Consider the following 12,687-nt stretch of genomic DNA (forward strand, 5'->3'; position numbering starts at 1 on the left):
GTTCCAAACGATGCCCCTGCGCAGCGTTGAATCCTTCAGTGCAATGCTGACCGCATATGCGCAAGCCGGCAGCCCCAGCGACGTGTGTGATTCCTTCTAAGAGATGAAGCTAGTGGAGATGCCCGACGATTCCTGCTTCATGATTGCGAGCAGCCAAGTTGGCGAGCCCCCAATGTCTACTTCAACTCCATGCGTCTGGATTACGGGGTGGCGGCGAGAAAGCAACACTACTGCTGCATCGTGGACATGCTGGGGCGAGCGGGATACCTGCATGCGGCGGAAGAGCTTGTGCAAACCATGCCTTTTCTTCCCAACTCGTGGGACTGGACGTCCATGCTAAGTTCTTCCAGAGGCGATAGAATCTGGAAAAACGGTGCTCGAGTGACGAAACGAGCTTTGCTTTCGAGCCCCAGCGATGGAGCTGTTCTTGTGCTGCTCGCAAACTCACGCTCTTGATTCTTACTACTTTTTTCGAAACTTTACCTTTATAAAACGGGTTATCGAATTTAGGGTTCATCGGTCATAATGGAGGAAGAAGCTCAATCGTTCTTCGATTCGGCCCCGCCTCTCCGATGCCGCGACGATGTGGTCGCGAGCGTGAATCGCTTCTTGGATATCTGGAAGGCGGCATCGGCCATCGGCCAGGTTTTATCCTTACTACTAGCATTTCTCGTATTTTGGAGCTGAATCGCGTGATTCTAGACGACGCGCATTGCCATTGTTACATCCGGGGGCACGACCGTGCCCTTGGAGCGACGATGCGTTAGGGTCATTGACAATTTCAGCTCGGGGAGTCGAGGAGCAGCCTCCACAGAGTGCGTTATTCTTTCTACTCATTCTTCTTTTATGATTCTTTTTTTTTTGCAAGGTACTTCCTTGCAAGTGACTATGCTGTGATTTTCCTTCATCGGAGGCAAGCAGCACTCTTTTTTTCTTTTGCAAATGGTGATGCTACTTTCGTGAAATACTTTTTAGAGGATCTATGCAGCCATTTTGCCGCTCGCTGCCGGATAATCCCATACAAGAATGTCTCGAACCTGTGGATGGATCCATCCGGGGTAAGCGAAATCTGCCTTTTATTTCTTCGAGAGTTTAACTCCCGCTTCGCAGCACGAGAAAAATGGTTTGATGCTGTGACTCGGGCAGTCACAGGACATCATTCTGTAAGCTCAGTTCTTGTTTCTCTTCTTGAGTTCTTAAGAATCAAAACAGGCGGTGCTCCAGAAGAAGCTCTTGAAGCTCGAGTTCACTACGCTCTTTGAGTACCTCCAAGTAAGAAACGTGCCGCGCAAACTCTGGTTTGTATGACGGTTTTTCGTGGCAGATTTTAGAGATTGTTGGAGCTGCCATGAAACCAGTTGGCAGGCATGCTATGTTTTACTTTGCAGCGGCTGTCTCCGACTTCTACGTCCCCTGGAACTCCATGGTAAGAACTTCTCGTCTTCTCTCGTTTTGTTTTCGGTGGAAATCTCAAAAATAATCTTCTCTATCCAGATGGAGCACAAGATCCAGTCGGATGACGGCTCGATGACAATGCAGCTCGCTCCGGTTCCAAAGATGCTTGGATTGTTACGAAAGCATTGGGCTCCGGAGGCCTTTTGCGTCTCGTTCAAGGTTTTTCATTTCCTTCTTCTCTATAGCAGCTCAATCGAGCAAAGTTTTCTCTCGTATCAGCTGGAAACGGACGTGGACATACTCCTCAAGAAAGCACGCTCGTCGCTTTGCAAGTATGGCATGCACGCGGTGGTCGCCAACGAGCTCGAAACGAGGAAGAACAAGGTCGTGGTTGTGACGAGAAAAGTAGAGATGGTTTTGGAAAAGGGTGACTGCTCCGACATAGAGTTGCCGCTGGTGAATTGTCTGGTCGCCCAGCAGACCATGTATCTCCAGCAGCAACAAGCATGAATTTGGCAGCCGCTCGTCCCATCAAGTCCTCCACAAGCCAAGTCCACTCACTCGCGAGTTCTTCCTTGTCTCAAACACTTCCCGGCTCCCAGGTCTTCCTCTCCAATCTCCTCATATAAATGTATGGAAGATGCGGCCGACGCTCTCTTGGTTTTTGAGGGGTCTTGTTTGATCTCTTGTTCTTGGCATATGCCCAAAACGGACATCCGGACGACCTTGGCGATGCCATGGGTCAGAGACATTGTGGCCAATTGTGGCATATGCATCTTGTTAAAGAGCTTAAAATAGATGCTCAAAGAATCTTGTAGGGGGCATATTGGCGCCAAGTTCAGCGCGAGGGATGTTTGAAGTGATGCCCGAGCCAGATCTTGTGTGGAGCGTGATCTCGTGTCCTTGGCCAGAGTCTGCGGCATCTGATGAGCAGTAGCTGGGCATAGGCGGACAAGCTAATCCCCTGCTAGTGCTTCTTACAAATGCTCAGCTAATTTCTTATGCCGAGCGGGGCAATTGGATCCGCTAAGCTTTCCTTTGATGCTATGCCGGGAAGGGATCAAGTATCCTAGAATGCTAAAAATTTTGTGCCAGGCATTTGTCACTGTCGAAACTGATGCTTGATAGTGTTCCTTATCATATTGGAATGCAATGTTATCAGCAGCATCTTCAGTTTTCCGAATCAGTTTCTTTCATCAAATGCCAGACGTGTCTTGGAATGCAATGTTTTTCCTCATGCTTGTTTGGGATGTTATTTCCTTCAACACCATATTGGGCAGTATGCAGCTTGGAGGGAAACAAGGTATCGTTTTTCAAGTAACGGAAACACTAAGGATACTATCCCTGACACCCTTTGGTCAGTTGGATCCAATACTTACAGTGGCTCTTTTGGACCATCTATTGCTGGACTCACTACAACGAGGGAATGTGTTAATCTTCTTAAAGCGTTCATATGTGTGGAGCTAAAGAAGTTGTACTTGCTATGTAAACAATTGTGAAGTACTAATGAGGAATAAGCCTTTGTTGTTTCAATGGTTTAGATTTTTGGTTATATATTTCTTACGGTTTGAATTACATCATAAGATCTAAATTTTAACGAATAAAATTCACTTTTATGGCCTGCGATGGAGGAAAGAGTGCCCAGCATGGTGATCAGGATTTTTCGATTTACTAGGTTGGTAGCCAAGTGCTTCGATCAAGCTAGCTTGCCCTATCGTTCATATCTTTCTGTGGCGGAAACAAGCTATGGCACCAGTGTATATGCCGAGTCCGCTGCTCCAAGCAACCTCTAAACGTCTCAGATTCTCTGCCAAGTTTTACTCCTTCCTGGTTTTGCTGGCTGCTTATAGTGCATTTCATGCTTTGGCTGGCTGGATCTAGGACTTTATTCTTAGCAACATAGAAGTGTCCACTGCTTTGTGGTTGTAGACGTTTACAACGAGCATGCCGAAAATCTATTTGAGCTTTGCCTTATCTATAATCTGACCTGACGCTTGTACTTAGCAGGCTTTTATTCCAGTGTCAAGCAAGCATATGGCTCTAGAGAATGAAACTCCAGCTAGAATCATCCAACTCCAGCTTCATCCACTGGATCAGCTTGCTGGTGGCAGCATTCACGTAGCCCAAGCCAAATGATCTGGATGACGTTCCACGCATGTTCTATTAATCCCATTGTTTGCTCTTAACATTCCCCAAAGACATCAGTGGATTCATTGATTACAATGATACGTTATGTGACTTTATCTTTCTTTTTTCACATTCCTGCAAAGCAGTTTCTTCAGTCCAAGGACACCCATCAGTGAGTGCTCAATGTGAAACTTTCTTTGCTGCCTCTGACCTTGTGCTTTCAAGGTCCAAGTAAGGAGTCTCCTAATGAACTCATTGTGTTTTTTATTGACTCTCTTGCAGGTTTGTGCCAGCTTGATCAGATGCTTGAGCACTATCAATTCAAAGTGCCTGCACCTGTAACCTGTTTTTTACCTGACGTTGCTCAAGTGTTTTCAGATTGATTAGTGTTTTATAGATGTCGTAGATACTCACATAGGCTGTCAAGTGATGTCTACTAGGTGTGGTGACAAGATTTGGTGACACTTCCAAGAAATTTTTGAGACTTTAGTAATCTAACGTACTTAATATAAGTTATGTCCGATTAAGAAAATGATGAATCCTATCAAAACAAATGGGAAGTGTTAAATTTTATTTATAATGATAACTCTGAAATAAGAAGAACAGAAAATCAATCAAGCTGCACTAATGCGAAGCTCAATCATGTATTGTGATTTGACTAAATTAAATATTAAATCAGATTAAAATAAGCTATATAAAAATAAAAAATGAGGTTTAGATCAACATTTGATTTCTATCAAACCTCAAAAATATCATTTTAAAAGTAGCAAATTCCTGATATATCACATATACTTGCTCCAATTGATTTGGGAGCAATTGAGTTTATAGTAGTTTTAAGGGAATTTAAGCAATTTATACAACTATAACTTGGAGGAAGGGAAGAATAACAAATTACCATAAATAATTCCTTTATGCTCATGATTAGGATATATTCATGATATATTGTTATTGATCAAAAGACTATAAACAATAGGTAAATTTCTTTCAAATAGGTGATACTATTATATCTAACTATGCCTGGCTCTGGTGCATCAAAAGGGCAAAAATTTGAATGTAATTCTTGTATCTTTAGTATTGTTAGAGCTAAAAACTTAGAATTTTCATTTCTAACTACTGAAAATAGAAAAGATAAACTACTATGTTGAGGAATGTATTCATAAATATGAAAGGTGAAGTTATATAGTGATAATTTTAATAGTAAATATTTAATTTTTTATCTAGCTGGTGAAGAAATTAATAAAAACTGCAGTTGGCTTGGTTAAATAACAATAAGAATAAGACCTTGAAATATATATATATATATAAAATTGTTATCTATAATTTTAAGGTTTAATTGGGCTTTTTTTCAGCAGAACTGTATGAAATAAATTATCAGAGAAATATACAAAAAAATTTAAATATAAAAGAAACAAAACTTTACCATCATTTCAGTTATTAATAAAACTATTTGTAAATCTCTATCATTTATCATTTATATTCATTTATCTACAAAATTATTGTAATTAATAGATATAAGACACCAATCCTTAAGTCCTAAAATGGAGCCAAAAGGTGTGCTACATAGTAATGGCTGAGGCAAAAGTCTAATAAATATAAAATATTTGGAGTAAAAACTTTAACTTGAAAAGTTAAAAGTGGGAATGGAAATCTTAAAGAAGTGCTTGAGGAACAAATACTAAACAAGCAATGAATGGGTTTCTAAAAAGGATAAAAGAATGACTAATGTGTCTTGATATATAAAAGTGTCAAAATTGAAGTGCTAAACTCTAATACTCAAAATAGAACAATGTCAAAACTATCTCACTTGACCAAAAAATATAATGTTTAAAGTGTTAGACTTATATAAGGCTAAATATATTCAAGCATAAATATATCTAGAGGTGGGATGAAAGCCCAAAGCAATCATTTCATAGATTTTTGGGGGATTTGGGAAATTTCTATGGAATAGTAAAAGGGGATTACTCTAGGAAAACCTTGTGTGACTAAGGAACATTATACCTATATAGTGGGTGATAATATAAATATTAGAAAGTCTAAAGCTAGATTAAACATTGATGGATAAGTAGAGTGACTTGATGAAATATTTAAAAGTTAGCTCTAATTCCTTTGAAAGATTAAATTCAATACTCCTAATCTATGTATGGGTGGCACTATTTACTTAGATACTTTATATGGTTTATCAAAACCTCAATCTAGCCACGTAGTTGGAGGTGGGGAGAATATTCATAATATTCACACTTAATTTTAGTGTTTTGAAATGTCATTTAAAAGTCCTTCACTGTATAAAGAAAGAGGAATATATAAGGAACCAACTCCTTGTAGGTTAAAAGATCTTTGAAACTATAATTGAAATGATAAATAGTTCATTAGATGAAATTAAGTCCAAGATTGAAATCGAATTTAAGACTGAGTCCAAGATTTGAGATTTAATCTCGTTTTTTTTTTATTTTAGGGTGAATTCTCAAAAGATTTGCATTATGGTGATAGAGTGTCCGCCAAGAGACACTTATTATCATGCTTCTTGTGTTGGGTCCTATTGGATGTTTATAGAAAATGTCTAGATTTTCTAGTTAGGTAGATGCATCATTGCTACTAGCATTAGTGCTTAAGAATGAGTGTGCCCAACTATAAAATTCTAGGTCCCATGTCTAAATTTTAAGAATTTTTTGAATTTTCTTCTTTTTTAAACTAAGAATAATTATTTTCTCCTCTTTGCACCTTGGTTGTTGATTGAATTAAGCAATGGAGCTAATGGGTTTGTAAATCTTGTTGAGCACTTTATTTTAATATCACAAATTTCTTAATTCCGTTCATGCAAATAAGTTGTATTCATGATATGTGTAATAGTCATTTTAAAAGTTTGATATATAAAAGATCTTCAACTATTTTAATCTTTCTTTGGCTTGTCAGATAAATTTATTTATAAGCTTTCTCTAGAATGTGAGTTTTAGTCCAAGATCAAGCAATTTATAGAGCTTTTTACTTGGGTTCTTTTATTTAGAGTGTAAAAAAAGTTTAGGGCATTCTCACGCAATTTTGAGTAATATAGATAGATCGTTCTTACATGGCTAAATAAATCTTGGATAAAGCTTTTTGGCGAGCCTTAGAACAAAATTTTAAGAGTTAACAACTGTAAGATTTTTATATTTTTTCATCCAGATATGTGTTTGCTAATTTTAGTGAGTTGTTTTAAGTATATTTGAGTGAGATTTTTAGGTTTATCTTTCATACAAGACTGTTATAAATGTTTTTAGAGTTTTGTTTCATGATTTTTAGAGTAGTATACAAAAATTTTAAGTGTCTTTTCTTTTTAGCTTTATGTTATTTATTAGGAATTCAAGGCTTCATCTCTTAAAACATTTGGTGTTTTTAAAGTTTAAAACTTTTTCCTTATATATTTATCCCTTGCATCATGTTATGGTTTATTTTAGTGCCCTAGAGTATATATAGCTATTTCATGTCTTATTTTAATAATCTCTTTTGATGAGAAGCTTTTACTTGAATGGAAAACAACATTTAGTATATAGTGAGTGCATAAGAGGTTATAAGTGTTATAAAGAGTGATTTTAAAATCCTTGAATGTCTAGCAAACATAAACCTTTGTGATTGAGCTCTCTAAGCTCTAGACTAGCATCAAAGCAAGTACCTAATTTCAGTATTTAGCGCATTTTAGAAGTATGATGCTTATTTATACTTGTTGGTCAAGTGTTATTGCTATATAAACTCCTCTTTACACACATATAACTTAGAGGAATTCTTAAGGCTTTTATGTCAGCTTAACTACTAAATGGTGTTCTAAGTAAGTAAGTCTTCATTGTTTATAATAGATTCCAAAGAGGAGCACAATCAAAACATTATACCAATAGTGGAAACTATTTATATTCTTTATAGGGCAATAGACTTTTCAAAGTTCTATCTTGGATCAAGTGTTTTGACTCGTAATAACATTGATCAATTTCAAACTTACTTACGATACAACAAAATCACTAAAGATGCTTTGTCCCAAAAATTATTCTTGAGATCCTTGAAAGCAAGAGCAGCACATTGGGCATCTTTCTTGCTTCCAAATGAATGATGATCATTTTCTATAATGATTGATAAGTTTTTCAAATAATTTGGAATTGAGAAAATTGACTAACAACTCTATATGAACTGTTTTAATTTTGGCAAATGCTACAAAAGAGTATTAGTAACTACACTATCCAATTTAAGAAGCATTGGTGTGCATGCTTGCTATAGAGGCTGATAGCAAATGAGAAGTCCATGGTGTTGGCATTCATCCAAGGACTCAAACTTGAAATACAATGTAAAGTCCTCAAGTGCCAATATGAAACTTGCAAAATAACATTTGGCCATGCATTAGGGGTGGAAAAGGACATACTCTTTGAGCTTGGCATGCATCACAACATTCACTCTCAGCCAAGCTTCCAAGCCCAAATATGTGCTATTGTCGAACTAGCATATGTCGTTAAGGACAAAATGCCCATAGTGATTGAGTTAACACTCAATGAGCTTAAGGAGCATTGAGCACTTGTGCAGCAGTAAACCCAATAACAAAAGAAGCTTGTGGAGGAGCTACAATCTTTTTTAGGATGTAAATTGAAACTCGGCGGTATTACTGGTGGTGTGAGGAATGCAAAGTTAATACACACAACATTGTGAGGTGTTAGAACTCCATCTAGAACTTTGGCTTTAGTGACCACATTGAGTCCAACAACAACCACTTGCAAACAACAATGCCCTAGTTTCATCTTCCACAGATAGTCATGAGAGTGATAGTCCGGGGCATTGAGCCAAACATGGTGACTTACAACAGCTTGAGCCATGGCTTTTACATGGCCAACAGGGTAGACCCCACACTTTTGCTGATGGAAGAGATGAGAGCAACAAAGTGCCTTCCGGATATCATCACCTACAACACACTTATTGACGGACTTTGCAAGACGGGAAGGGTGCCAGAAGCGAACAGGCTGTTTGGAGACATGAAGGCCAAGTTTTGCAACCTGGATGTTATCATGTACAGCTGCTTGATCGGCGGGTTTTGTAAGCTGGAGAGGATCAACATGGCTTGCACGTTGTTCGACGACACGCTCAAGCAGGCAATCCTCCCCGATGTCGTCACTTTCTCGACACTAGTGGAAGGATACTGTAATGCTGGACTGGTGGATGATGCCGAGAGGCTTCTGGAAGAGATGGTTGCCAGTGACTGCTCTCCGGACGTGTATACTTACACAAGCCTGGTCGACGGCTTCTGCAAAGTCGGAAGAATGGTGGAGGCGCGCAGAGTTCTCAAGCGAATGGCCAAGCGGGGATGCCAGCCCAACGTGGTGTGGTGACACCGCTCTCACCGCTCTACACCGCTCTCATTGACGCGTTCTGCAGAGCTGGGAAGCCGACGGTGGCTTACAAGCTGCTGGAGGAGATGGTTGGCAACGGCCGAACGTTATCACGTACAGGAGCTTGATCGGTGGCTTCTGTGGGACTGGGGACCTGGAAGAGGCTCGCAAGATGCTCGAGAGACTGGAGCGCGACGAGAACTGCAAGGCGGATATGTTCGCGTACCAGGTGATGATGGACGGGCTGTGTACCACAGGGAGAATGAGCGCAGCTCTGGAGCTTCTCGAGGCTATCAAGCAGAGTGGCACGCCTCCTCGCCACGATATCTATGTGGCCTTGATCAGGGGGCTGTGCCAGGGGAAAGAGCTCGGCAAGGCCCTGGAAGTTTTGGAAGAGATGACGCTCTCGAGGAAAAGCAGGCCAAATGCCGAGGCTTAGCGGTGATCCAGGAGCTAGCGAGAGAAGGGAGACACGAAGAGGCAAACGCGCTCGCGGACGAATTACTTGGTAACAAAGGCCAGTAAAAAGAGATTTGTAATCACATATCCTGAATATTGTGTAAATACTATAGATGTTCTCCTGGGATGTTTCCCAAGGCTTTCGCAGAAATAGAGTTTAGTTTGAATTTGCTTCTAATTTTATATATAAGGCCCTCTTTCAGAGTTCACTTAGGACTCTTCTTTCATGGCTGTTTCATCCATTGCGAGCATTTTCGCAGCAGAGAAAAGCTATTCCATTCCACCAGTGTGTCAACTCCTTGTCTCTCCAGTGCTGAATCCTCTGTACGATGCAAAGGCCGAGTCTCAGATCGATGCGTGGTGCGCGGAGTTTCTGAAGTTGCAACCTGGAAGCGAGAAAGCTGTGTTTGTTCAAGAAAGCAGGCTTGGATTGCTCGCGGCTTATGTTTACCCGACCATTCCATACGAGAAGATTGTTCCGGTTGGAAAGTTCTTCGCTTCGTTCTTTCTTGCAGATGACATTCTGGATAGCCCGGAGATCTCCTCGTCGGACATGAGGAATGTGGCAACTGCATACAAGATGGTTTTAAAGGGAAGATTTGACGAGGCCACGCTTCCAGTGAAAAATCCGGAGCTGCTGAGGCAAATGAAGATGTTATCTGAGGTCTTGGAAGAATTGTCCCTCCATGTAGTGGATGAATCAGGCCGATTCGTGGATGCTATGACCAGGGTGCTCGACATGTTTGAGATTGAATCGAGCTGGCTTCGCAAGCAAATCATTCCCAACCTGGATACGTACCTCTGGCTGAGAGAGATCACATCTGGTGTGGCTCCTTGCTTTGCTCTGATTGATGGTTTACTGCAACTTAGGCTGGAGGAGCGTGGCGTGCTGGATCATCCTCTCATACGCAAGGTTGAGGAGATTGGGACGCACCACATTGCGCTCCACAATGACTTGATGTCGCTCAGGAAGGAGTGGGCGACAGGAAACTACCTCAACGCCGTGCCCATTCTCGCCAGCAATCGTAAGTGTGGCTTGAACGAGGCAATCGGCAAGGTTGCGAGCATGCTGAAGGATTTGGAGAAGGATTTCGCTCGGACAAAGCATGAGATCATTTCAAGTGGGCTTGCCATGAAGCAAGGAGTCATGGACTATGTGAACGGGATAGAGGTGTGGATGGCCGGAAACGTAGAATGGGGATGGACGAGCGCTAGATACCATGGAATTGGGTGGATCCCTCCTCCAGAAAAATCAGGGACCTTCCAACTCTAGATTGTTGCTCAGTTCCATCAAATAGTAAAAAATAATTTGTCTCATGGAGTGTTTTAGAAATTCATATCTAAGCAGTGTTTTCGTCATGAACAAGCAAATTGAAATGCACGGTAGATGTGGTAACATCAAACACGCAGCTCAAATCTTCCATGGTATGGCCAAGAGGGACAAGTTCAGCTGGGATCTTTTGCTGGTTGCCTTCTGCAAAAACGGGCATTTTGATGAAGCGCGAAGGCTCTTCAGCTGCATGCCGTGCTGGAGCCTCGTGTCATTTACTACTATGATTTCTGTTGACTCCAAGAGAGGCAAAATGCAAGGAATACAATCTGTTACTATAAACACGGTGCTTTTTGCATTTGCCGAAAATGGGCATCTTGATTCTGCCAAGGTAGTCTTTAGCAAAACGCCTGCTCACAACTTGGTCTCGTGGACGATGATGCTGGGGGCTTTATCTCAGCTCGCGGATGTAGAAAGCACTTTTAAAGAGATGCCGGAGCACGATGTCGTCTCGTGCACTTGCGCAATTGCAGCATTCTCCCGTCACGGGCATCTGGAGCTCTTCCACGCCATGCGTGTGAGGAATTTCTCGACTTGCACGGCAATCGTTTCCGGCTTCTTGAAAGAGTCGGAGCGCTTCTTTCACGATCAGATGCCACAGCACGATCTTGTCTCCGTCACAACGCTGCTCGTCGCCTACACCCAAAGCCAACGCCTTGAGGAAGCCAGCTGCCTCTTTGATTCTCTTCCATACGTAGATGCCGTGTGTTAGAACGCCATAGCCATGGACGAAACCACGAAAATCCTCGAGAAAATGCCGGCATGGAATCTTGCAACCTGGAAGACTCTGCTAACATCACACTCCTTGCAAGGGAATCTTACCGGGGCTAGAAGAGTCTTTCAAGAAATGCCAGACAAGAACTTGGTGTCCTGGAACGCCATGCTCTCGGCATATGCCCAAAAAGGGCATCTTTCTCTTGCAAAGAAGGTGTTCCAAACGTGGAAGCAACACTACTGCTGCATCGTGGACATGCTGGGGCGAGCGGGATACCTGGATGCGACGGAAGAGCTTGTGCAAACCATGCCTTTTCTTCCCAACTCGTGGGACTGGACGTCCATGCTAAGTTCTTCCAGAGGCGATAGAATCTGGAAAAACGGTGCTCGAGTGACGAAACGAGCTTTGCTTTCAAGCCCCAGCGATGGAGCTGCTCTTGTGCTGCTCGCAAACTCACGCTCCTCTTGATTCTTACTACATTTCCGAAACTTTACCTTTATAAAATGGGCAAGAAGCTCAATCGTTCTTCGATTCGGCCCCGCCTCTCCGATGCCGTGACGATGTGGTCGCGAGCGTGAATCGCTTCTTGGATATCTGGAAGGCGGCATCGGCCATCGGCCAGGTTTTATCCTTAACTAGCATGTAGCTGAATCTCGTGATTCTAGACGACGCGCATTGCCATTGTTACATCTGGGGGCACGACCGTGCCCTTGGAGCGACGATGCGTTAGGGTCATTGACAATTTCAGCTTGGGGAGTCGAGGAGCAGCCCGTTATTCTTTCTATTCATTCTTCTTTTATGATTATTTTATTTTATTTTATTTTTTGCAGCAAGTTGCTGTGATTTTCCTTCATCGGAGGCAAGCAGCACTCTGTTTTTTCTTTTGCAAATGGTGATGCTACTTTCGTGAAATTCTTTTTAGAGGATCTATGCAGCCATTTTGCCGCTCGCTGCCGGATAATCCCTGGGTAAGCGAAATCTGCCTTTTATTTCTTCGAGAGTTTAACTCCCGCTTCGCAGCACGAGAAAAATGGTTTGATGCTGTGAGCCGGGCAGTCACAGGACATCATTCTGAGTTCTTGTTTCTCTTCTTGAGTTCTTAAGAATCAAAACAGGCGGTGCTCCTGAAGAAGCTCTTGAAGCTCGAGTTCATTATGCTCTTCGAGTACCTCCAAGTAAGAAACGTGCCGTGCAAACGCTGGTTTCTATGATGGTTTTGAATGGCAGATTTAGAGATTGTTGGAGCTGCCATGAAACCAGTTGGCAGGCATGCTATGTTTTACTTTGCAGCGGCTGTCTCCGGCTTCTACGTCCCCTGGAACTCC

The 12,687-nt window shown here is 41.8% G+C and overlaps 5 protein-coding genes across 5 annotated transcripts in view; all 5 read left to right on the top strand.

Annotated features, from left to right (window-relative positions):
* Positions 1 to 456, top strand: part of LOC112346893 (pentatricopeptide repeat-containing protein At2g37320-like) — a 1,199-nt gene extending 743 nt beyond the window's left edge. The window contains exon 3 of the mRNA XM_024676751.1: positions 154 to 456. Coding sequence (XP_024532519.1) covers positions 154 to 456 — 303 coding nt within the window. The remainder of the gene's footprint in view (positions 1 to 153) is intronic.
* On the top strand, positions 91 to 2,074 carry LOC9640624 (phosphopantothenate--cysteine ligase 1). Its single transcript, XM_024676733.1, has 9 exons — positions 91 to 645; positions 703 to 815; positions 869 to 913; positions 976 to 1,058; positions 1,111 to 1,163; positions 1,213 to 1,272; positions 1,325 to 1,426; positions 1,495 to 1,614; positions 1,675 to 2,074. Exons 1-9 carry the CDS (start codon positions 526 to 528, stop codon positions 1,903 to 1,905), a joined length of 927 nt encoding a protein of 308 aa, XP_024532501.1. The 5' UTR covers positions 91 to 525; the 3' UTR covers positions 1,906 to 2,074.
* A 6,214-nt stretch (positions 2,075 to 8,288) lies between these two features.
* Positions 8,289 to 9,297, top strand: LOC9640625 (pentatricopeptide repeat-containing protein At1g62670, mitochondrial). The gene is made up of 2 exons (XM_024676752.1): positions 8,289 to 8,807; positions 8,905 to 9,297. The coding sequence occupies exons 1-2, from the start codon at positions 8,289 to 8,291 to the stop codon at positions 9,295 to 9,297; spliced, it is 912 nt and encodes a 303-aa protein (XP_024532520.1).
* Positions 9,298 to 9,527: 230 nt separating this feature from the next.
* Positions 9,528 to 12,052, top strand: LOC9640626 ((+)-germacrene D synthase). Its single transcript, XM_024676887.1, has 2 exons — positions 9,528 to 11,984; positions 12,028 to 12,052. The coding sequence occupies exon 1, from the start codon at positions 9,544 to 9,546 to the stop codon at positions 10,588 to 10,590; it is 1,047 nt and encodes a 348-aa protein (XP_024532655.1). The 5' UTR covers positions 9,528 to 9,543; the 3' UTR covers positions 10,591 to 11,984; positions 12,028 to 12,052.
* The window catches only part of LOC112346894 (pentatricopeptide repeat-containing protein At4g02750-like), a 29,886-nt gene continuing 28,816 nt past the window's right edge, over positions 11,618 to 12,687 (top strand). Inside the window, exons 1-3 of the mRNA XM_024676753.1 lie at positions 11,618 to 11,800; positions 12,028 to 12,133; positions 12,590 to 12,681. Coding sequence (XP_024532521.1) covers positions 11,618 to 11,800; positions 12,028 to 12,133; positions 12,590 to 12,681 — 381 coding nt within the window. The remainder of the gene's footprint in view (positions 11,801 to 12,027; positions 12,134 to 12,589; positions 12,682 to 12,687) is intronic.

The sequence above is a fragment of the Selaginella moellendorffii genome, unplaced genomic scaffold, assembly GCF_000143415.4.
Source record: "Selaginella moellendorffii unplaced genomic scaffold, v1.0 SELMOscaffold_18, whole genome shotgun sequence".
NCBI lineage: Eukaryota > Viridiplantae > Streptophyta > Lycopodiopsida > Selaginellales > Selaginellaceae > Selaginella > Selaginella moellendorffii.

What these genes read in the sequence shown, in the direction of transcription:
- LOC9640624 (XM_024676733.1), top strand. Translation starts at nt 526, where the DNA reads ATGGAGGAAGAAGCTCAATCGTTCTTCGATTCGGCCCCGCCTCTCCGA. An exon ending in GTGATTTTCCTTCATCGGAG is followed by an intron (nt 914 to 975) that starts GCAAGCAGCACT and finishes AATACTTTTTAG; the next exon opens with AGGATCTATGCAGCCATTTT. An exon ending in CGCTCTTTGAGTACCTCCAA is followed by an intron (nt 1,273 to 1,324) that starts GTAAGAAACGTG and finishes TTTTCGTGGCAG; the next exon opens with ATTTTAGAGATTGTTGGAGC.
- LOC9640625 (XM_024676752.1), top strand. Translation starts at nt 8,289, where the DNA reads ATGAGAGTGATAGTCCGGGGCATTGAGCCAAACATGGTGACTTACAAC. An exon ending in GAATGGTGGAGGCGCGCAGA is followed by an intron (nt 8,808 to 8,904) that starts GTTCTCAAGCGA and finishes CGCGTTCTGCAG; the next exon opens with AGCTGGGAAGCCGACGGTGG.
- LOC9640626 (XM_024676887.1), top strand. Translation starts at nt 9,544, where the DNA reads ATGGCTGTTTCATCCATTGCGAGCATTTTCGCAGCAGAGAAAAGCTAT.